The sequence below is a fragment of the Geotrypetes seraphini genome, chromosome 7, assembly GCF_902459505.1.
Source record: "Geotrypetes seraphini chromosome 7, aGeoSer1.1, whole genome shotgun sequence".
NCBI lineage: Eukaryota > Metazoa > Chordata > Amphibia > Gymnophiona > Dermophiidae > Geotrypetes > Geotrypetes seraphini.
This window is the reverse complement of record NC_047090.1, coordinates 47,883,486-47,906,040: the sequence shown is the minus strand read 5'-3', so window position 1 is coordinate 47,906,040 and position 22,555 is coordinate 47,883,486. Positions and strand designations below refer to the sequence as shown.

Sequence of the window (22,555 nt, the reverse complement as noted above, 5' to 3'; positions counted from 1 at the left end):
GTCTCCAACGAAAGGCCACCCGTGTGTTCTCAGACAATGAGAAGGCTGTTGCCTGTGTCCACCATGTCTTATCACATTTGAAATTAGTTTTGCATGCATTGCACAGCTGGGAAGAAAATTCCTTCACAAACATTGTTTTTCCCTCCGCCTTCTGTACCAGTAGACCAGGGGTGCCCAATAGGTCGATTGCTATCGACCGGTAGCTCGCCAAGGCAAAGTGAGTCGATCATCCAGGACTCACTTTGCCTTGGCTATCTATCGGGCCAATCAATGGATAACAGGCCCCAAAGCCAACGCCGCCGCCGCCCCATGTTCTCCCTGCTTCGGGTCGACCAGCATTCCTCTCCCTGACGTCAATTCTGCTGTCAGAGAGGAAGTTCGGGCCAGCCAATCGCTGCCTGGCTGGGCGGAACTTCCTCTCCGATGGCAGAATTGACGTCGGGGAGAGGAATGCTGGTCGACCCGAAGCAGGGAGAGCATGGAGCGTCGGCGGCATCAGCTTTGGGGCCTGTTATCCATTGGTGGCGTTTGGGTCCTGTTCCCCGATGGCAGCGGCAGTGGCAGTGGCTTAGGGAAGGGCAGGGAGAAAGAAAGAAAGGGGGCAGGCAGAGAAACAGAAGGAAAGAAGAGAAACAGAAAAAAAAGAAAGGGGGCATGAAGAGAGAAAGAAAGAAAGGTCAGGGAAAGAGGAAGAAAAAGTTGGGGGAGGGAATGAGGTGTGGAGGAGAGGAAGCATACAGGCTGAAAGAAAGATTGGATGCACAGCCAGAAGAAGAAAGTGCAACCATAGACTCATGAAATCACCAGACAAGGTAGGAAAAATGATTTTATTTTAAATTTAGTGATCAAAATGTGTCTGAATTTATATCTGCTGTCTATATTTTACAATATGGTCCTCTTTTACTAAACTGCAATAGCGATTTTTAGCGCAGGGAACCTATGAGCGTCGAGAGCAGCGCTGGGCATTCAGCGCAGCTCCCTGCGCTAAAAACTGCTATTGTGGTTTAATAAAAAGGAAGGGGGGTATATTTGTCTATTTTTGTATGGTTGTTACTGAGGTGACAGTCCACCTATTTGCAAGAGTTCATTCTAATCCGTCTAACAGTCGCTAGCAATTTTCTCACCATTTCTAATTTTACTGTTCTCAGAATTTCTCTCTACTTCTGTAGTTTTCTCTCTCCTTGATGGGGAATAGGTTGAACTCATAGTCACATGGTCCCTCACTTTACACGTTTCCATATCCCGGCCCATGTGGGAGGGATTTTCTGTAGTTTATAAATAACCTATCTATAGGGGGGTTGAATTATTCTTGAAATGGTAGAGGAGACAAACAGTAAGGGGAGAATTGGCCAGCTTTTGGAAATCTGCATTTTTCTAGGAAGGGTATCCATTTGAGCAGAAAGATAGACGCTGGGAAGAAGAAAGGATCTCCATCATCTCACGTCTAGTTCTGGCAAGTTGGAAGCAAGGGAGACTGGCAAGTCGTCTGTAGCTGCTTTGTGCCTTTTCTGGACTATCTTTCCGGGGTTTTCTTGACCTGCAGAAATATCACCCAACTATATTTACCTTTTGCCTCCGAAAACTGTTCCTGAATCGGAGCAACGCTGATGATCCTTTGGGTACGGAAAGTGTGGAGAAGAAGCAACGCCAAGTTCACCTGCCAGACTGCCGAGTCTCTGCTGGATGTCTCTCTAGATCCAGTCCAGCTTTTCCTTCTTGCCGGCTCCCCCTCCTCCTCCTCTCGCACGCAGCCTCTCCGACTCATTCTCAGCGGCATCTCGCTTCCCTACCATGAACGCAGCGCCCGGGCACCAGTCCTCGGTCTCCGGCTCCTTCCAGCCCTCCTCCTGCTCCTCGGTCGCCGCCATCCCCGCCGACCTGCAGCCCCTCTTCCTCCGCAGCTCTTTCCGCCGAGGCTCCACTGAGAGCAGCGAGAGCGGGGGCGGCAGCGGCGCAGAGCCCGGACGGAACAGCGGCGGCAGTGTCTGCAAACCGCTGGTGCCTGCCGCGCCGCCGCCCTCCGGCGCCGCCGCCCCGGCCCCCGCCCCCGCCGCCGCCGCCGCCGCCGCCGCCGCCTCCTCCAGCACCTCGTCGCCCACCTCCTCCGGCATGAGCGTGGGCGAGTTCGCCCACGGAGCCCCGCTGTACGAGCCCGGGGCGGCTCGGGGCTGCGGTCGGGGGCGGAGCCGCTGCTGCTACAAGGCGCTGTCCCTGGTGCTGATGCTGGCTCAAGGCGGCTTGCTGGATCTCTACCTGATCGCGCTCACCGACTTGTACTGGTGCTCCTGGATCGCCACTGACCTGGTGGTAGTGGCTGGCTGGGCCATCTTCTTCGCCAAGAACAGTCGCGGCAAGAAGAAGGAGAGGGCGGCCGGGGGCGGCAGCGGGCACCACCATCACCACCACTACCCAGCGGGCAAGGCGCAGCCCAAGCGGGGCGAGTTCGCCTTCGCCTACCTGGCCTGGCTCATCTACTCCATCGCCTTCACGCCCAAGGCGGTCCTGATCCTGGCCACCTCGATCCTGGAGCAGATCGAGCTCCGGCTGCCGTTCGGCACCACCGGCTTCAGGATCACCGTGGCCCTCTCCGTGCCACTCCTCTACACCCTGCTCCACTCCATCAGCGAGGGCCCCTTGGGGACGCTGCACCAGCGAGCTGTCGCCTGCTTCCTAGGCACCTGCCTGGACCTGCTGGACAGCTTCACTCTGGTCGAGCTGCTGCTGGAAGGCCGGTCGCCCTTGTCCCCACCGCTCAAGTACACCATCATCTCTGTCTATTTCCTCACGTTGGCCTCGCCCGTCCTCTGGCTCTACGAGCTCAACGCTGTCCGGCCGGGGGGCTGCGGCCGCCTCTGGCTGCAGCTGCTGGCCGGGACGCTGGTGAATGGCCCCCTACTGGCGCTGCGCTGCTTCCTCACCTTCTCGCCCGCCTTACAGCAGCCCGTCTCCATTTTCCTGCTCAAGAACGTCTTCTTCATGTGTAGTGGGACGGTCGAAGCCCTGGAGCAGTGTTGCCAGCTGCGGAAGAGCCGCAAGTACGAGGCGGCCCAGCCGGGCCAGTTCAGCCATTGCATCTCCGAGAATGATATGGGCCCGCACGGCTATGTCAACACCCTGGCGGTTACCTCTCAAAATTGACCTGCATTCCCACTGCCTCACTTTTTTTTTTTTTTTTAGTATGTTCTTTATTTCCAATCCGATGCACTTCTTGGATTCACTACATGGTTTTTTAGCCTATGGCCAACTCCAGTTTTTCCACTCCCAACCATAGATGTCAACATTGGGGGTACCAAACACACTAAATTACCCCTTCCTGGACAGAGTGAAGAAGGTGCTCAATATTGGTGGTACTCAGCATCCATTGACAGACACAGAGCCGGCTTCTATGCCCCCCCCCCCAATCCCCAAATTACAGAGATTTTCAGGCTATCCCGAATGAATATGCACGAGGCATTAGAGATGCAGGTAGATGGTATGTAAATCAATCGTATGCATTTTTACTCGAGCTAGCCTGCAAATCTGACCGGTTTAGGCCCTTCCAGTCCTTCTACCCTAGGATTTGGCTCCCAGATGATCAGCTACATTTTTGTTTACTAAACTTTCACAGTGATTGACACTTTTTGTTCTTTTTTTAATAGTCAAATTTATAAATTTGCTTTTTACAGATGAATACGATCTGGAATTAAATTACTTCTACTGATTCATTTTTTTAAAACTTTTTAAAATATAAAAACTTTCAACACTGACGAGATTTTTTTTTTTTTTAATTAATTTACCATTCTTTCTTTTCCAAGAGAAAATCAGAGATAGAGGCATTAAGGAGAAACCCATGCATTAAAGTCAAAGGTTGGCATGGCTTTCATCCTTACTATAAACGTATTCAATAGTAAGAGGCATGTAACACGTTTGGTGGACTAATGATCGTGCCAGTAATAAAGATGCTGTCAATACCTAGGAACCGGCGTCAGCAACGCCACTTTCCACTTTATAAATAAGACTAAAATGCGATAGTTCCACTGTGACAGTATTGCCAAAATTAATTGGTACACTATTTTTCCAGTAAACAGACATGATATAGGAAGGATGACTGTCTTCTTTCATTGTGCCAAACTACTGCAACTCAACAGTGTAATCAGCGTTTCTTTTTTCCTGAATTGTGATCTCCTGCTATTTTCACTTGTCCGGGAAAAACCGATCCTTGACCGTTCTGCACTTTGGCCACAGCGCGTGACAACTTCAGATAAGGAACTTCACCACTAGTCTCTTTGACTGTGTGACCACGAAGATTTGTTATTATAGCTCTATAAAACACTTCTAGAGCTTTCCTCCAATGTGGATTTAAAGAAGAGATGCTTATGGAAAACCAAATCTACCTGAGACATATATTATGGAGAAACTGTGACCAAACTGTAGCCAAGAGTCACATTTTCTGCACACAAAAAAAAGAGAAAAATATTTACGTTTGTCTTTCAACCTAGCTCTATTTTCAGGAACAGATTCTAACTGTGAAGATAACGTTATTGCCTTTTTCTGGTAGGGGAAAACGTGTTCTACTGCCTAGTACATGTTTATCCTTCCTAAAAATCATCTCTAAGGTGCCAATTTGTTTCTGCTAGAAATGTGCCCTGTAGTATTGTGAACGCAGTTGTCGGTGCTATTTTTGTTATATAACTAATTTTTATTCAGGTCACTCTTTTTATGCATAAGCAGAGGAGTGAGGCAGGCCACTGGGGCCATAGTCCTACCAATATTTCCCTAACACTGCATCAGCAACTAGAGAGTATGAGGAAAACCGCAATGTGGTTGGTTTGGTCCCTCCAACCCCCTAAAGGTGTTTTGCTGCTCCTGCTGTTATCAGAATGAGCTGGGGCCATGCTGGACCTGTTTGGACAAACCTTGGTTAGAGCTTGGACGTGGGTAAGGGGAACTGACAAAAATTTCAGGTTTTGAATTTGCTCTGGCTCTGCCTGACGGGTGACATGGACGTCTCATTAAGCTGAATTTACCATTTTTCATATAGTTTTGTGAATGTATGTGCAGTGTCCATAACAGTGAGATTAAAAGGAAAGGGAAGAAATATGAATTAGGCATGAGGGTCCATTCTCTGTGAAAGTACTGGAATCCACTTAAGCTTTGGTTACATCTGACCAGCAGCTCAATTTTATGACAGAGGAATCGGGTATGACTTAGATAAAACCTTACAATTATAACACTTGCTCATATAACCATAAACTGAAAAGCAAACACAACTTTATATATTACAATAGTCAGTTATTGAATAAGCTTGGACAGGGATAATCAGAGTTCACACACCTGTAACAAATGAATTTGTGACTAACAAAGTTTCCCAGCTATGCCCTATTTTTTGGTTTACCTTTTCTCCCCCCCCTCCCCAAATCATTATCAGTTATGAAAGCAAGAATGATAATAACAGTATGATGCAGCTCCTGTTCTTTGGATAGGTTGTGACTAGCAGAAATGCCATTGGGTAGCCAAAATGTTTTACTAGCCATTGTTCATCTGACCAGATTCCATCTAGTTTTTAAAAATTAAATAACAACATGGAATCACACAGGCAAAAGTTATTGTTGCATGCCAAAGGACTCATTGCATTAATCTCATTAGATCAGGGGTTCTTAACTCAGTCCTTGAGCCACACCTAGCCAGTCAGGTTTTCAGAATACTATCAATGAATATGCATGAGATAAATTTGCATGTATTACCTCCACTGAGTGCAAATCTATCTCACACATATTCATTGTGGGCATCCTGAAAACCTGACTGGCTAGGCGTGGCCCAAGGACTGGGTTGAAAACCCCTGCTCTATCTATATATCAGGGATGGGCAAGCATGGTCCATGAGGGCCATAACCCAGGTGGATTTTCAAAATTTCCCCAATGAATATGTATATGGAGATTGATTTGGATGTACTGCTTCAATTATATCTAAATCAACCTCATGCATATTCATTGTGATACTCCTGCTGGTGTGGATTAACAGGAAGGTCCTAGAAAAGCTTGAAGAATGGTCTGGAATTTGGTAATTAAGATTTAATGCTAAGAAATGCAGGGTATGCATTTGGGTTGCAAAACCCCAAGGAAATGGTACAGTTTAAGGGGTGAAGAACTTTTGTGCATGAAAGAGGAGCAGGGCTTGGGTATGATAATCTTAAGATGGCCAAACAGGTTGAAAAGGCAACGGATGGAAGGATAGTCAGATGCATAGATAGAAAAATGAAGGCAGATGAAGTCCACATAGCCTATCTATAATCTTGTAAACCCAACTTGTGGCTTTTGAGGACCATTGCTTCCCAACTTGATCTATGTCTATCTATCTAACTAACTGTGCATTAAATCTCTGATTGGGGACAATTCAGCTATCAAACTAAAATATGAATTACTCAATAGCTCCCATAAACATAAATGATTCAGTCTAGAAAAGGAAACAGCTATTGGCTTGTCCAGCTGGTTTGCCACATTACAAAGAAATGGGAGAGGTGAGGCTTAAGGTAAACCTCCTGACAAGTTAAGACATGCTTGTAGTAAATGTAGGACTGCATCTGACTCCAGTTTCTGTTTGGGTGGGAGGTGATGCTGCTAAACTTGTGGTGGTGGTGGTGGTGGGAGATGGAATTTCAGGTTTTCAGGATTTTTCCATCGAGTATACATGAGATCTGTTTTGTATACACTGTCTCCATAATATGAAAATCGATCTCAAATAATGTAGCTCATGCATATTCATTGAAGAAATCCCGAAAACCTAACAGTTGCGGTTCTCGAGAACCAAGGCTGGCCACCCCTGTGCTAAACTCTGTTCCCACCCTGACTTCTACCACTAAAGTTCCCAATGCAGTTTATATGACATTAACTGAATTTTACACTACTGCGACAGTGTACAACCAAATGTCTGCAAGGAGCAGGAGTAAGGGGTGACTGAGGATGAAGGTGGATGGGGGCAAAGAAGAGGAAGAGAATAAAGGTTGCAGTCAACTACCTAGATGAACAGTGGGATCTTTTGTGAAGAGTCCTCCACTCACAGGAATAATATTTAATGAACGAAGTAGAAGAGAATTTAGTTTGTATCACTATTGCCCCTCTCCCCTCCAAAATGCATTCAAGCCAATCTGGTTTACCAGAAAGGATATTTACTGGCACTTCAGAAACAGGTGTTCTTTGTCTTTGTTAACCCAGTGCAGAATGCCATCGTTTGTCATCTATTAACTCTCGTTATTAGCAGTTGTAATTATTTTATGCTAAGGTTTTTGCTTTCTATTGTGCTACAGTTTCCAGTAATGGAAAATTTATTTTAAGGTACATGTTGTCATTCTGGGATGATTTTCTTAACAACATCATAAGAATTGCCCCTGCTGGGTCATTCCAGTGGTCCATCGTGCCGAGCAGTCCGCTCATGCGGCGGCCCCCAGGTCAAAGACCAATGCCCTAACTGAGGCCATCCCTACCTACGTTCGTTCCGGTTCAGCAGGAACTTGTCCAACCTTGTCTTGAATCCCTGGAGTGTGTTTTCCCTTATAACAGCGTTCCAGTTTTCTACCACTCTCTGGGTGAAGAACTTCCTTACATTTGTACAGAACCTATCCCCTTTTAACTTTAGAGAGTGCCCTCTCGTTCTCTCTACTCCTTATCTACTAAGTCTATCCCCTTCAATACCTTGAATGTTTCGATCATGTCCCCTCTCAATCTTCTTTGTTTGAGGGAGAAAAGGCCCAGTTTCTCTAATCTTTCGCTGTGGGTGAAGAAGAACTTCCTTACGTTTGTACAGAATCTATCCCCTTTCAATTTTAGAGAGTGTCCTCTCGTTCTCCCTACCTTGGAGAGGGTGAACAACCTGTCTCTATCTACTAAGTCTATTCCCTTCATTATCTTGAATGTTTCGATCATGTCCCCTCTCAGTCTCCTCTTTTCAAGGGAGAAGAGGCCCAGCTTCTCTAATCTCTCACTATATGGCAACTCCTCCAACCCTTAACCAATAATGCATGTTGGACTCCCTAAAAAAAATGATTACACATTTCTCTGCCATGAACATCAGCAGTGTAGTCAAGCACATTAGGGGCTCCTTCTACAAAGGTGTGCTAGCGGTTTTAGCGTGGCTAAAATCCTGCATGCACTAACCGCTACCGCCTCCTTTTAAGCAGGCGGTAATTTTTGGGGTTAGCGCACGCAACAGTGCGTGCTAAATTTGTGCGTGCACTAAAAACACTAGCGCACCTTAGTAAAAGGAACCCTAGATCCCCCTACCACACAAGGGGGTCCTTTTACTGTTAATGCACATTTACCACGGTTTTAAAAGGTTTACCATGGGACATATGCTGGTGTCTTGTGGGAAAATGGCCAATTTACACATGCACACCATACATTAAAAATATCTTTAATTTTCTGGGAAGGGGGTGGAGGTTGCACTTGACCAAAGTCAGCGTGCAACAATGCTCCAAATGTTGATTAGCATGGGGGCGTTTAGGCCCTGATTCTGTATAGGACGCTCGGGAAGGGCATTCTATACAGAATCGGGCCTACACTAACCCCGATTCTGTAACTGGCGTCCATGTTACAGACACCGGTTAGAGTAGATGCGGCCGCTACACTTCTCATGGCAAGGGATCTCCCTGCCGCGATAAGCATAGCGGCCACCTGTCCGATCGCCGACAGGAGGGTGCCCATCCCCTCCTGCTGGAACGCCACCCCACCCTGAAACTACCGATTACTGGCAGGAGGGTGCCCAACCCCTCCTGCCGGAAAGCCACACCCCCTCTGGACCCCCCCCGCTAACGCCCCCCCTCGCTTCCACCCCCCGACAACGCCTCTAACTTCCCCCCAACTAATCTCCCCCCCAAACTAACCTCTAAATTGTTGGCCAGCCGGGTCTTGCTGCCGTCCAGCCGGCAGGCCCGCCTTGTCAAAATGAGGTGGGCCCGCCTCTTACCCGCTAAGCCTAAGGCCTGATTGGCCCAGGCTCTAGAAGCCTGGACCAATCATGCCGTAGGCATAGCAGGTTCGTCCATCCCCACTAAGCCTACGGCGTGCATCCCGATTGGCTGATTAGACAGCTGTAGGACGTCTACAGCTGCCTAAAATCGGGATGCACTTTGCAGAATCAGGGCCTTACTGCCTACAAAATAGGTGATGGTAAAAGCTCATGTGGTAATTTTTTAAATGCATGCTAATGGCAAAATTGGCACCTAACCATTAATTAGGAAAATGGGCCTATTTCTGGCTATGGCAAAAGTGGTCTTGGCACCTGGCAAAGACCTGTGGTAAGGTCATACTAAGGCCACTTTTGCCATAGCTTTAGTAAAAGGACCATAAGATCACTTTTATCACATATAAAAAAAAGGGAGGAACAGGTTGAGGGAGTGAAAGTATGCACGGAGATTACAGTTTCAGATTTCCATGTGTACTTTCTAGAAATGTGCATGCCTTTACAAACTTAGCACATGCTACATCAAAATAATGCATCTTAACCTTTGAATTAACATGTGAAATCTAATGGGCGTTAAACAATTTTTAGCACAGATGAGTAACATAACTAGGGTGGGCATGAATGGGAATTCCACTAATATAGAACCTGAGGATGTTACAGGCCAGACTTTACCCGATATCCTGAAAACAAGATGGTTGGATAGGCTGGAGTGAGTTTGGACAGCAACTTCAGCATTTGGAACCTAGGACAATACCAGACTTTACAGTCTACGGCCCAGAAATATCAAAGAAGAGACAAGTTCATCTAATTATGTATTTTTTAATGGGTATAACTTATGAACAGACTGGATGGACCGTTCAGGTCTTTATCTGCCGTCATTTACTATGTTACTATGAGCTGAGAAAATGGTAGAAAATCAGGAAAAAATCCAAAATTAACCAAGCTATGAACTGATTATTTTTTCCATGCACATCACTAATACTTTGCCTCTCATTCCAGGTTGGGGCAGAGGGTTCATAGACAAAATCGCGCGAGACAACGGTGCGCCGACAACTGAGCGCAAGGTTGACGGCGCGCTGAAGAAAAGCACTATTTTAAAGGGTTCCGACGGGGGGTGTTGGTGGGGAACCCCCCTATTTTACTTAACAGACATCGCGCTGGCGTTGTGGGGGGTTGTAACCCCCCTCATTATACTTGAAACCAAACTTTTTGCCTGTTTTTTAGGGAAAAAGTTCAGTTACAACCCCCCACAACGCCAGCGCAATGTCTGTTAAGTAAAGTGGGGGGGTTCCCCCCCCACACCCCCCGTCGGAGCCCTTTAAAATAGTGCTTTTCTTCGGTGCGCCATCAACCTTGCACTCAGTTGTCGGCGCGCCGTTGTCTCGCGCGATTTTGTCCCATCACCGGGGCAGAGTACACAGGTACTTTGGAACCCACATTGCTTATGCCAATCAGATTTTCAAAAGATGGGCTGGGGAGGGCTTCAATGGCTGGGAGGGTGTAGATGGGCTGGAGTAAATCTTAACAGAGATTTCGGCAGTTGGAACCCAAGCACAATACCGGGTAAAGCTTTGGATTCTTGCCCAGAAATAGCTAAGAAGAAAAAATTTAAATTGAATCAGGTTGGGCAGACTGGATGGACCATTCGGGTCTTTATCTGCCGTCATCTACTATGTGACGGGGGTTTAGAGCCAAGTAGATGGCAGGCTACTGGGGACAGGACAGCAGTCACAGACTAGTTTTCACCAAAGAATGTCCTTCCTTCATTACTGATATGAGCAAGGTTTGAAGCAACGCACTGAGCCATCCTGCATCCTGTGCCATTTTAGCTTTATAAAGTTCTAACTGTGATACTACCTTTGTAAGTTTTTATTTACTCTTTTTCTGTATAATTAATGAATAATTTAAATTTTTATCCCTTGGTGACATGATAAAAAGTGGAGCTAATATGCTATAGAGAACCCAAACAATAATTGTTTCCTAATTAGTCTTTGTAAATTTTAGAAGCAAACTTTCACTGCAGACATGAGACATGACCATGACCTTACTGAGAAGAACTGGATGACATATGACTCAATATTAGCTAGTCAGCCACAGAGGTAATGCAAAGCTAGTAAGGCACCCTATGTCCCAACAGCTCCCTCCCTCCAATTATTTTTCATATTCCTAAGTTCTCCCTGAGATCTTGATAATTCCGACTTAACAGTCATGATTACTCCAGTATCATTCATCACAGAAAAAAATCCTGTAAAATGAGACTCATTTTCAAAGCACCTAGACATATGAAGTACCACAATAACCAATGAGTCCCTATACTTTTAAATATGAAACTCTGTTTTCTATGTACCAGTGTAATGAAAGCTATATCCAAAAGCCATTTATCCAAAAAATGGACTATCTGCTTATTAGAATGCAACGCCTAATTCTGAGTTGTGATCTGTCTAGGACTTGCTTTACGACTAGTTTAGATCTTTTTAGATGTGGAGATTAAGAGTTATGAATGCTTCTGTTGATCATGTTCAGGTTGCGACCATGGCTTATAAAGTCTCTTCTTGTCTTGCTTTCTTATAGTTTTCATAAACTATATGTAAGCTGCTCAGCTGTTTTTATATTTGGATCAAAGGGCAATACATTGAATTATTAATTATGCTAAACTAAGTGACAGTCTGTGCTCCTCAAAGCTTACAATCTAGTCAAGACAGATGGACAAGACACACTAACAAAGAAATATACGATCTAAATGTTAATAATTGAGAATGCCTATAAACATTGGCCCTTCAGTGATTTAATTGGTACTACATGACTGATACAGACAGTGCAATGCAAAATCCTATATTTATCCACACATCAAATATACAGGATCTATGTTTGCATTGTATTTCAGAGCATTTGAAACTGATAGCTTCAGCTTTTAGTCTATTGGCTTCTTATGTTCTGTGCATGACCCTCTGTAATGGATGGGCTGTATGTCCTATCACATGAGAGGGTACTTTCTCGAGGGAGGACTACACCAGAGTCTACCCCTTCCCAGAGTTCCCTTAAGGATGGGCAATAGGTAACTAGGGCTAAACAGGGAATAGCCGGGTCCACCTAGTTCCTAATGGAAGACTAGATGGGTGGTGTTGCCCAATAGTAAAGATTGAATGACCTTACTATTGGACTTGAATAACTAATTTGCAAAAGAAGTGGATTGCAGAGAAAAGGGGTGATTTATAAAGAAAAGAGACTCCTAAAGCCTTAAATTGGACTCCTGATAGGGAGAGGAGCTTGGATCCCCTCAACTCTTAGGGGACTTTTTGAGGGATCAATTAAATTGGGATAAATTAAATTGAATTAAAAGGGGGGCTGATTAATGGACTCCCAGCAGAAAGGAGCATAGTTAGAGGTCTTGGAAACAAGAGCTCCAGGGTGACTCTCAAGAGGAGGAATGCGGGCCTAGTGCCCAACGCTCAGTAAGTCCGAAACCTTCTCTGAGCATCTGAGCTCTAGTTAGCTAGGACACTCAGCCTACACCCCCAGTAGGCAGTAGAAGGACACTTGGCCTATATTCTTAGTAGGTGGTGAATGGACACTCGGCCTATACCTCGGTAGGCGGTGAACGGACGCTTGGCCCACAGCCTTGGGTAGACGGGGCCAGGGGTGTGACAACTTCCAAGAAGAGAATCTTATGTACTTGAGCTGAAAGTCAGCTCTAACAGTACATGAAACACAGGTCCAAGAAGCTACCCCAAGAAATCTATGCATCAAGATAGCAATGCTTTTACAATGCAAGAGATACTATGGAATAAAAGTCATTTTGTAAAAATGCTGCATGACATCACAATTAGATCACTTTCTTGCTCATGCTGTTGATAAATCTAGAAAAAAAAGACTGCTCACTCTGGGCTTTGTATTGTGAATTCAGGGACACCATTACCAGCCAACTGTTTCTAACCAAACACCACTCAGCTGCTAGCAGAGTCAAATGTGACTCAAAATACACACAAACAAAAGCCAAGCCTCTGATTTTACTAGAGATAACATAATACTGAAAATGCAGTGAAACACTTTGAGATGCCCATGTTCCACAATAGGAATGCATGGCTGCTGGTATAAGAAATCAATAGGCACCCTCTCAATGAAAATGCGTCTCAATACGGATATTGCTGAAACTATCTTGAGTTTAGAAGATAGTGCTACCATCTTAACACTCATTTTCCTTATGAGAGAGACCATCAATAGTCTCCCTCATAAAAGGAAGAGTGACCAAAGCTTTGCATAAAGCATTGTCGCTGTATACTTTTAAGATTTTCTAACATTTCTGGGGAAATCTGTTCATTAGAAGTCTCATTCTCCCCCTCCCCTTCCATGAGTCCTTCAGTAGATACAGGGGACATCCGGGAGCTGTAACCCTGATCTGACTGTACAGACTGTCTCTGATCCTCAAATGCTTTATGCGCATTCAACCTCAACTGGTCCTTGTCTTCTTGCATGGAAGAGGGCTCGGAGAGCGTAAGGGCTGAGAGCTGATGGAGCATAAGCCCTTCCAACTGCCTCCTTACATCATCTGAGAGTTCATCCGTTAATGGCATGGATGTACATAGATTATCTGTGTCACTTGGCAGGGATGGGTATTCCATGCACCCATTGACTAGCTCATTCCTTATAGAGGACCTGTCTAAAAGTAATGGTGTTTCTTCCATACAATCTTGGCAGGGTTGCAGCTGTTGAATCATATTCTTGCCAAGCAGATTAGGGAGAGGTGCTAGTACCTGAACAGTGCTATCTTGCCCATTAGATATTACAGTCTGAAGTGATGAAGTCCCACGCTGTCCCACAGGATGGTGTAAAGGCTCCAACATCTTAATTTTCTCCTCAATCTTTTGCTCAGGCAAGTGAACTTTGAAACATTTATTCATATTTGATTTCTGAAAAACTGGTTGCTGTTTCTGAATTCCCCCCTTGTACTGCTTCAGTTCCACTTCACTATCCAGAGGCTCTTCCTCTTCTTCTAGCAAATCTTTCGAGAGTAAGCACTCTCTTTCAAACCAGTCAGGATGCACTTTTTGCCAGTTCTGGAATCTGCAAAGTGCTTCTTCCAGGCTTTGGCCACTTGGATTTTTGGTATAATACTTGATATTTTCCACACTGTATACCCAACCTGGCTGATGTTGTTCTATATTGTGAATGCGAAAGAAAACCTGTTCAAAATCTTTCATTAACTGGTAGTTGGTGGTGACTTTAAATGGTTCTGGAATATCACTCTCAGAGCTGACAGCATTAAAATTGGCAATAATATACTTGCCAAAATTTGCTGGCTTCCCAAAATCACCCATGATCAAGTTGAAAGCAGGAGTACAGAGGTCACCGGCTGGATGTCGCCAGTCTTGCTTGAGATAAATCCTTGCTTTATCTTCCCCCATCATGGCCTGCCACTTGGCTTGAGTGCCATGTGAGCAAAGAATGATGATCTTTGAGGACTTCTCTTCCATTTCCTGCTTCTGCCGGTTAACCCAGGCTGAAACGCCAACCTTTGCAATCTCACTCCCTTGCAGTAGGTCCAGTGTCACTTCTGTGCCACAGGTGGCTTGCAGAAGCTCTGCCAATTTGAGAACCACGTCCACATATAGAGGATGGTCTGCAGAGTAAACAATCCAAACCCTCTGAACAGTTAACTGTGGATCTGGAAAACAAAGAAGCAAAGATTTTCAGAATCAACGTTGGACATGTTGTTTTACTCATCATCAAGTCAATTTTAACAGAAAAAAAGGAATATTTATTCAGCAAGATAATTGTTGGTAGCTCATGGACTGCTACTACCAATATTTACTCATTTTCCCCAGTAAAAAGAAATTGCACACAGGTGAATCTTTTCATAAAGGTGGTTAATAAATCTCAATAAATAAATAAAACCAAGCAAAAGCAAGATAAAACAGCCATACTCCATTCAACCTAGTCTGAAAACAACCCATAGAGTACACAATCAGCCACTTCATAATAACACACTCTAGTAGCGAACAATCCCTCCCCCTTTTACAAAGCCGTGCTAGCGGATGATGCTGCAGCAACTGCCCTGAAATCCACAGAGATTTAAAGGGCTTCGGGGCTTTTGCCGCATGGCAGCTGCTAACGTGGCTTTGTAAAAGAGAGGGAATGTGTTTGATTGCAGGACTGAGGAAAAAACAAACAAGGACAGCAGATTAATGCTATCAAAAGCGATTTCACCAGTTCCCACACATCAAGTAATAATTAGAAATAAATTTATGGACTGGCTTAATGGCATTTCTATGCACTGGGTTCAATTCATGTGCTGAGGTTTTGCTGCTTAGGGCTGTTGAACAATGCACACGCCAAATGAAGCATGGTTGCACATAGTAACATAGTAACATAGTAGATGACGGCAGATAAAGACCCGAATGGTCCATCCAGTCTGCCCAACCTGATTCAATTTAAATTTTTTTTTTTTTAATTTTTCTTCTTAGCTATTTCTGGGCAAGAATCCAAAGCTTTACCCGGTACTGTGCTTGGGTTCCAACTGCCGAAATCTCTGTTAAGACTTACTCCAGCCCATCTACACCCTCCCAGCCATTGAAGCCCTCCCCTGCCCATCCTCCACCAAACGGCCATACACAGACACAGACCGTGCAAGTCTGCCCAGTAACTGGCCTAGTTCAATATTTAATATTATTTTCTGATTCTAAATCTTCTGTGTTCATCCCATGCTTCTTTGAACTCAGCCACAGTTTTACTCTCCACCACCTCTCTCGGGAGCGCATTCCAGGCATCCACTACCCTCTCCGTAAAGTAGAATTTCCTAACCTTGCCCTTGAATCTACCACCCCTCAACCTCAAATTATGTCCTCTGGTTTTACCATTTTCCTTTCTCTGGAAAAGATTTTGTTCTACGTTAATACCCTTCAAGTATTTGAACGTCTGAATCATATCTCCCCTGTCTCTCCTTTCCTCTAGGGTATACATATTCAGGGCTTCCAGTCTCTCCTCATACATCTTCTGGCGCAAGCCTCCTATCATTTTCGTCGCCCTCCTCTGGACCGCCTCAAGTCTTCTTACGTCTTTCGCCAGATACGGTCTCCAAAACTGAACACAATACTCCAAGTGGGGCCTCACCAATGACCTGTACAGGGGCATCAACACCTTCTTCCTTCTACTGACTACGCCTCTCTTTATACAGCCCAGCATCCTTCTGGCAGCAGCCACTGCCTTGTCACACTGTTTTTTCACCTTTAGATCTTCGGATCTTTAGATCTTCGGATACAACAGATAGCCAGAATGATTGTTCTGAAGACTGGTCTAAAGTGAAGCAGAGAGACCTAGAAACGGGGTAGAATACCCCAATTTGTTGGGAATGAAGACGCAGGGTGCCAGCTCCCAGTTCCAACAAGTGGCCATACACAGACATTGTTTTCCAGACTATGAAGAGAGCATAAATTCTGGCCGTTCAAACAACTGAATGGCCAGAATTTAAGTGTCTAAGGGGAAGATTCTCAAAACTTCATGCTAAAATCCGCCACGTTCGCACAATCCCCTGACTGTACCCTCCCCCCCCACTGCTGCAGGAGGGATGCCCACTCCCTCCCGTCATCGCCCAACCCTTCCAACAACTCTCCCTGTTCCCCTACCTTATTTAGTAAGTTTGGCCGAAGGGACACCTACCCCCCCCCCTCTGGCGAGCTTTCCCGGTGCATCCTGGGATTAGCCCAGGTTGCTTAAGTCCCTTCCTATGGGTGTGGCCTTAGGCCTCTCCCTGGTGAATGTGGATGGTTTCATCTGAATGAAGCTTCCACTTTATCCATAGTGAGTCACATTTTCATTGATTTTCTTACACCTGCAGGGGTTTGTTGGGGGCACAGATTTGGGCGGTGACGGGAGGGAGTGGGCATCCCTCCCGATGTGGGAAGGGGTAGTCGGGGTTTTGTACGAGCGCTCCGGGGAGGCACCTTAGACTCTTGATTGGCCCAGATGTCTAAGACTAGACAGCAATTCAACATTTGGAACCTATGACAATACCAGACTTTACAGTCTAGGGCCCAGAAATATCAACGAAGAGACAAGTTAATCTAATCATGTATTTTTGAAATGGGTATAACTTGTGGGTAGACTGGATGGACCGTTCAGATCTTTATCTGCCATCATTTACTACATTACCATGTTTCACCCATAGAAGGAGCCTTAAACAAATTGGGCCAATCAAAGCTTTAGGCCCCTCTCCAGTCTTAACATTTTTCCTAAAAGCTCAACTCTATTATAAATTAACTTCAGTGGAGACTAATTTCAACAACCTTATTTACATTATAAATTCAAAATGGGTCTCCAGTTTGTAATAATTAGACCTTTAGGTTGACTGCATTATGCTGCCCTGAGACCTGCAAGTCAACCCATTCTTTTTATAGGCCAAAAAGTTCTCATACAATCAGTTGCTACCTAATGAGTATCTTCCAGGAATCAACAAAAACCCATCCCAATTTTTGAAGAATCCAGTAGTCTGATAAACCCAGAGATTCAGAACCAGCCCCATCAAACAGCACGAGAAACCTCAAATGGGTGGAAAATAAGTATAAGTGCCAGCACAGGGCAGCTCACCAATGGTAGGGAAAAGAATGACACATGATAATGTACTTACCCGGTGGGCTGGTCTTTGCTATTTTGCTTGATTCTGGAAAAAAACAGTAAAAAACAATTTATAATCAATTTTAATCACTTACAGTTCTATTCTCTTTGCTTAAGGAGCCAGTACAGCCATGATCTATCAGACCATTTTCATTTTTAAACAACGATGCAAGGGTTCTTGTAGTCCAGTAAATAAATTTGATTTCATTTGAATTTATTTTATTTTAATTACATTGTAAACCACTTATCATCAAAATCTCCATATTTGACTTTTTATCTACTCAAAATTTCTCGCTCTGATCTGCCCTCTTGCACAGATAAATACAGCTAATTCCTGTTTATCTAACCCTGCGATTCCTAATCCTGTCCTGGGGTACTCCAAAGCCAGTTAGGGTTTCAGGACATCTACGATGATCATCAAATTGCATATACTGCCTCCTTAGTATGCAAATCTCTCTCATTCCATTAATTTATTTGGGCAGTCTTTACTGGTAGTACTATCCTTTACATATTTAGTTAGGGGTTTTGATTGATGAGGTACCTATGTAGAAAATTTAGCTGTGTGGCTATCCAACTTTATGGAAATTATGAGTTGTTCAGGGGTTGATAGATTGGAAATCATTTTTAACCCTTCTGCAGCTTTGCTCGTGGTTCAGTTGGAAGATGCAAATGCAGTATCAGCTGGGATGATGAAAGTGGATTTACATAAACTACAAATGTTGCAAAATACAACAATTTGGATGTTGGGGGGATGCATTAGGATGATTACCCCTTTATACAGTATGTATTACATCATTGGCTAGCAGTATACTATAGGGTGTGTTTTAAGATCTTGCTGATAATTCATAAGTTGGTGTATACTGACACAACTCTTATGCCAAGTCTATGGTTGGTGAAACCATGGTCTCTTAAATGCTACATGTAAATGCCAGGTTACATTGGTATTTTAACATGGAATTGTGTGCCCAGATGCCATTATAAAACAGATCCTCGCTGAACTTTACTCACGCCTTCCCATCAGTCTCTAAAACCATATCCCTTGGATAACAGCAGCGTGATAACCATCTTATTTCCCCTATTGGCTACAGTATTGCTATCGTCTTATTGTGTTCTCCTGTTTGTTGTTTTGTCTGTATGTGTTACTTTGTCCAATCCTTCTTTTTTTATTACCCTGATTATGTATAATGCTTAGACGTTTTGTCTTGATTGCAGCAGAAAATTTAAACTTGAATTGCCCCTCCCAAGCAAGTGCAGCAATGATGTGAACTCAGCAAGAAGAAAAGCAGTGTTAACTACAGCCGAAATGAAAATATTATAGTTATTTTTCTTATGCTTTTCTTATGTACTTTAGTTTTTAATTAGTTCTTCCTTCTCCTATGTTTTCTGCTATGTATTCTAGTCTTAATTATATGTGAACCGAGTTAAGTTCCACTGGGAGATGACCTGGTATATAAACCAAAGATTAGATTAGATTAGACTGAGTGGCCCAGTCAAAGGCCAGAACTGAATTCAAGCCTGTGGCAGGACTTAGACTGAAGGCCACTAGCTGACATGGAAAAGTTTGAGCTATACCACCAGGAAGAATGAGCTAAACTTGCAACATCCCAATGTGCAAATTTATTAATCACTTATCTTAAAATAACTCATGGGTTTTATGAATGGAAAAGCAGTTTTTATCAAGTATTGTGTCACAGGGTACAAAGACTTGTGCAATTAAGGGCTCCTTTTACTAAGCTCCGATAGCGTTTTTACCACATGCAGAATTACCGCGTGCGCTAAACCCACGCTACACGGCTAGAATTAACGCCAGCTCAATGCTAGTGTTGGCGTCTAGTGCGCGGGGCAATTCTGCGCGCTCTAAAAACGCTTTCACAGCTTAGTAAAAGGAGACCTAAGACTTTGGCTTCATATTCTTCATTTTCTTTTAAGAAATAGAAATATTCTTAAAAGAAAATTAAGAATATGATTATAGAATTGTTTGTGTTGAAAGTAGAGAGTATGTTAAGTAGTTCAGTGAAAATCTCCTACCTTAATGCATTTGAAACTGAATTTTTTCAGATAGTAGAATGTGAACAACATAGAAGGGTGTGAAGACTTTGGCAAGGTACCGCACATACAGTTGGAGGCAAGCACAGGAAGAAAGATATCATGGTGAAGGAAACTGTGGTTCCATGAAGGTAAAATTGAAGATCAAAAAGAGTCTGACATGGGAAGATTAGCAGACGAAGACTGTCGCAGTCACCATCTGCCTTCATATTCAAGATTTCAAAAAACAAAGATATCTAACTACTTAGGCCAATATTCCGTAAGTTGTGCACACAACTTAATTGTTCAACAAGACCAAATGGCACCAGTAATTTGCAATCAACACCTCATAACTGATGCTGGCATTAATTAAAAGTTGTTCACACAACTTGGTTGGCATATTCTATAAAGTGGTATGTGAATCTCAAAAAGGGGCGTAGCCAGGGAAGGAGCATAGACAGATTATGGGCATTCCTAAAAGTTACACACATTGTTATAGAATATGCTCCATAGGAGCAGGTATTTAGGACTGCTCTTCCATGGCCTATATGTTATGCTGCATACGGCTACTAAGAGTGATTCTATACAGTGAGGACAAAGGGGTGGATTGCCCTGGGAGCCGACTTGGCGGGCGCGCTGGTGCCTCTCTTCTTCGCCCCTCTGCTTGTCCCCATTGCCCCACCCCATACCTCTTCACAACTTCACCGGCAGCAAGGAGGCTGCCCTATGCGCTGCTTGCACTGGCCTCGTCCCTCCTTTGACATCACTTCCTGGGAGAGTGTGGCGCAGTGGTTAAAAGCTACAGCTTCAGCACCCTGAGGTTGTGGGTTCAAAGCCCGCGCTGCTCCTTGTGACCCAGGGCAAGTCACTTCATCCCCTCATTGCCCCAGGTACATTAGATAGATTGTGAGCCCGCCGGGACAGAGAGGGAAAACTGCTTGAGTACCTGAATAAATGCATGTAAACCGTTCTGACCTCCCCTGGGAGGACGGTATAGAAAAAAATTGAATAAATGACTAAATTAAATTAAATGTCAGAAGGAAGCCTCGCTGGTGTGAGCAGTGGCTATTCTAGCCTGCTTGCTGCCAGTGAAGATGGGAACAAGGTATGAGGGGAGGACACAAATGTGGTAATTTCAGGGTAGCAGAGAAGAGCAGGGGGCACAGTGATGTTGGGGTGGTGGGGGAGAGTGCATGGGGGTGTGTGTGATGATGGGTACCTCCACCCTGGCCACCAACTTCCCTTCCTATGCCACGTACTAAGCACTGTTATGATCTGTACCAAGTTTTTAGGTGCTATATACAGAATCCGATCAAGTGAAAACTGGAAATCAAATCAATAATGCTAATGCACTTCCAGAGAATCATAGTTTGAAGCTGATAACTTCAGATAACTTTTCTGAGTCCGCAAAGCCATTAGTGTTAATATTTAATATCGACTCTGATCACTCATGGAAGCCAGAGGTTTGTTGGTCTGGAATAATTTGGTACACAGTCTTTCCTTGCCTAAATTGTTCACTGCCATGTTCTGCTTTAGCTCAGGAATGGTGGTCTGTAAATTGTTAAATTCAAGTAAATTTATATTACCGGGTGGCTTGTAGCATACAAGCTTGTATACGATTCCAGCTGCACAAATCACCAGCAGGAGACATGCAACAGGAATATACCAATGCAGCATCCGGGGGTATTCTTCAAAACAAAAGCAAGACATTTGAAAAGTTGGTTGTGCAAATAGTATCACATTATGTAACACACCCAGCAAAGTCATTCTAGCAGATTACGAACAGAACTCTTGCTCCCTAATGGAGCAGAGTACAGACTGGTATTACTGAGCTGGGAAGAAGTCCTCTAAGATTAAAGGGAACAGACTATTTGCAAAGCAGTTTTATGGAGGCCATCATGGGTTGACTGATTTTTTTATTTCCATTGTTTGTTGGAACGTGTTGGTCTTTAGTCAATTCCACTTTCATTTCCTTTCACCCAATGCTCAAGGTTCTAGAGTGCAACAACTTTTGGAAAATATATTTATTTCTAAAGGCTGAGTGCTTAAAACAGTGTTTCCCAAGTCGGTCCTGGAGGTCCCCCTTGCCAATCAGATTTTCAGGATATCCACAATGAATATGCATGAACGAGGTTTGCATACAATGGAGGCAGTATATATAAATCATCTCATGAATAGACAGGGGGTGGGTAAGCAAATGGGCAGACTTGATGGGCTGTAGCCCTTTTCTGCCGTCATCTTCTATGTTCCTATGACACTGTCTGTTACTATGCCTTCTCAAAGACATCCACATCCCTTGTTTTGTCCTGTTCATAAAATGGATGTTCATGTACATGGATGTTCTTTTCTCACGTATTTTAGAGTAGACTGTATATCTGCAGATCCTTTTTTTATACACTAGCACCACCAGCAACAAACTGACTTGAATGTATTTCCTAAAAAACAATTCCACATCAACATTATTATACTTCATTGTATGCAATGGAAGCTAGCTAGCATGTGCTAAAGCAGTATCGCATGTTAGTAACGCTAGTTGATAGTGACATATTTAAATCTGCCACCGAGATAACTGAATTACTTTCAAAATGTATTCTAGGACAATGTTTCCCAAGTCCGGCCTGGAGTAAGTACCCTCTTACCAGTCAGGTTTTCAGGATATCCACCATAATTATTCATGAGATGATTTATATATACTGCCTCCATTGTATGCAAACCTCGTTCATGCATATTCATTGTGGATATCCTGAAAATCTGATTGGCAAGGGGGACCTCCAGGACCGACTTGGGAAACACTGTTTTAAGCACTCAGCCTTTAGAAACAAATATATTTTCCAAAAGTTGTTGCACTCTAGAACCTTGAGCATTGGGTGAAAGGAAATGAAAGTGGAATTGACTAAAGACCAACACGTTCCAACAAACAATGGAAATAAAAAATCAGTCAACCCATGATGGCCTCCATAAAACTGCTTTGCAAATAGCCCACCATTTT

At 44.1% G+C, this 22,555-nt stretch overlaps 2 protein-coding genes across 4 annotated transcripts in view; one reads left to right on the top strand and one right to left on the bottom strand.

The window, feature by feature from the left end:
- The first annotated feature begins 1,791 nt into the window (after positions 1 to 1,791).
- Positions 1,792 to 3,138, top strand: TMEM121B (transmembrane protein 121B). Its single transcript, XM_033951857.1, has one exon. It carries the CDS (start codon positions 1,792 to 1,794, stop codon positions 3,136 to 3,138), a length of 1,347 nt encoding a protein of 448 aa, XP_033807748.1.
- A 9,788-nt stretch (positions 3,139 to 12,926) lies between these two features.
- The window catches only part of IL17RA (interleukin 17 receptor A), a 97,842-nt gene continuing 88,213 nt past the window's right edge, over positions 12,927 to 22,555 (bottom strand). For all 3 annotated transcript variants that reach the window (XM_033952142.1, XM_033952145.1, XM_033952146.1), the window contains 3 exons: positions 21,153 to 21,254; positions 17,555 to 17,587; positions 12,927 to 14,596 (listed from right to left, as the gene is read on the bottom strand). In XM_033952142.1, the coding sequence (XP_033808033.1) occupies positions 13,149 to 14,596; positions 17,555 to 17,587; positions 21,153 to 21,254 (1,583 nt within the window). In that variant the 3' untranslated portion in view covers positions 12,927 to 13,148. The remainder of the gene's footprint in view (positions 14,597 to 17,554; positions 17,588 to 21,152; positions 21,255 to 22,555) is intronic.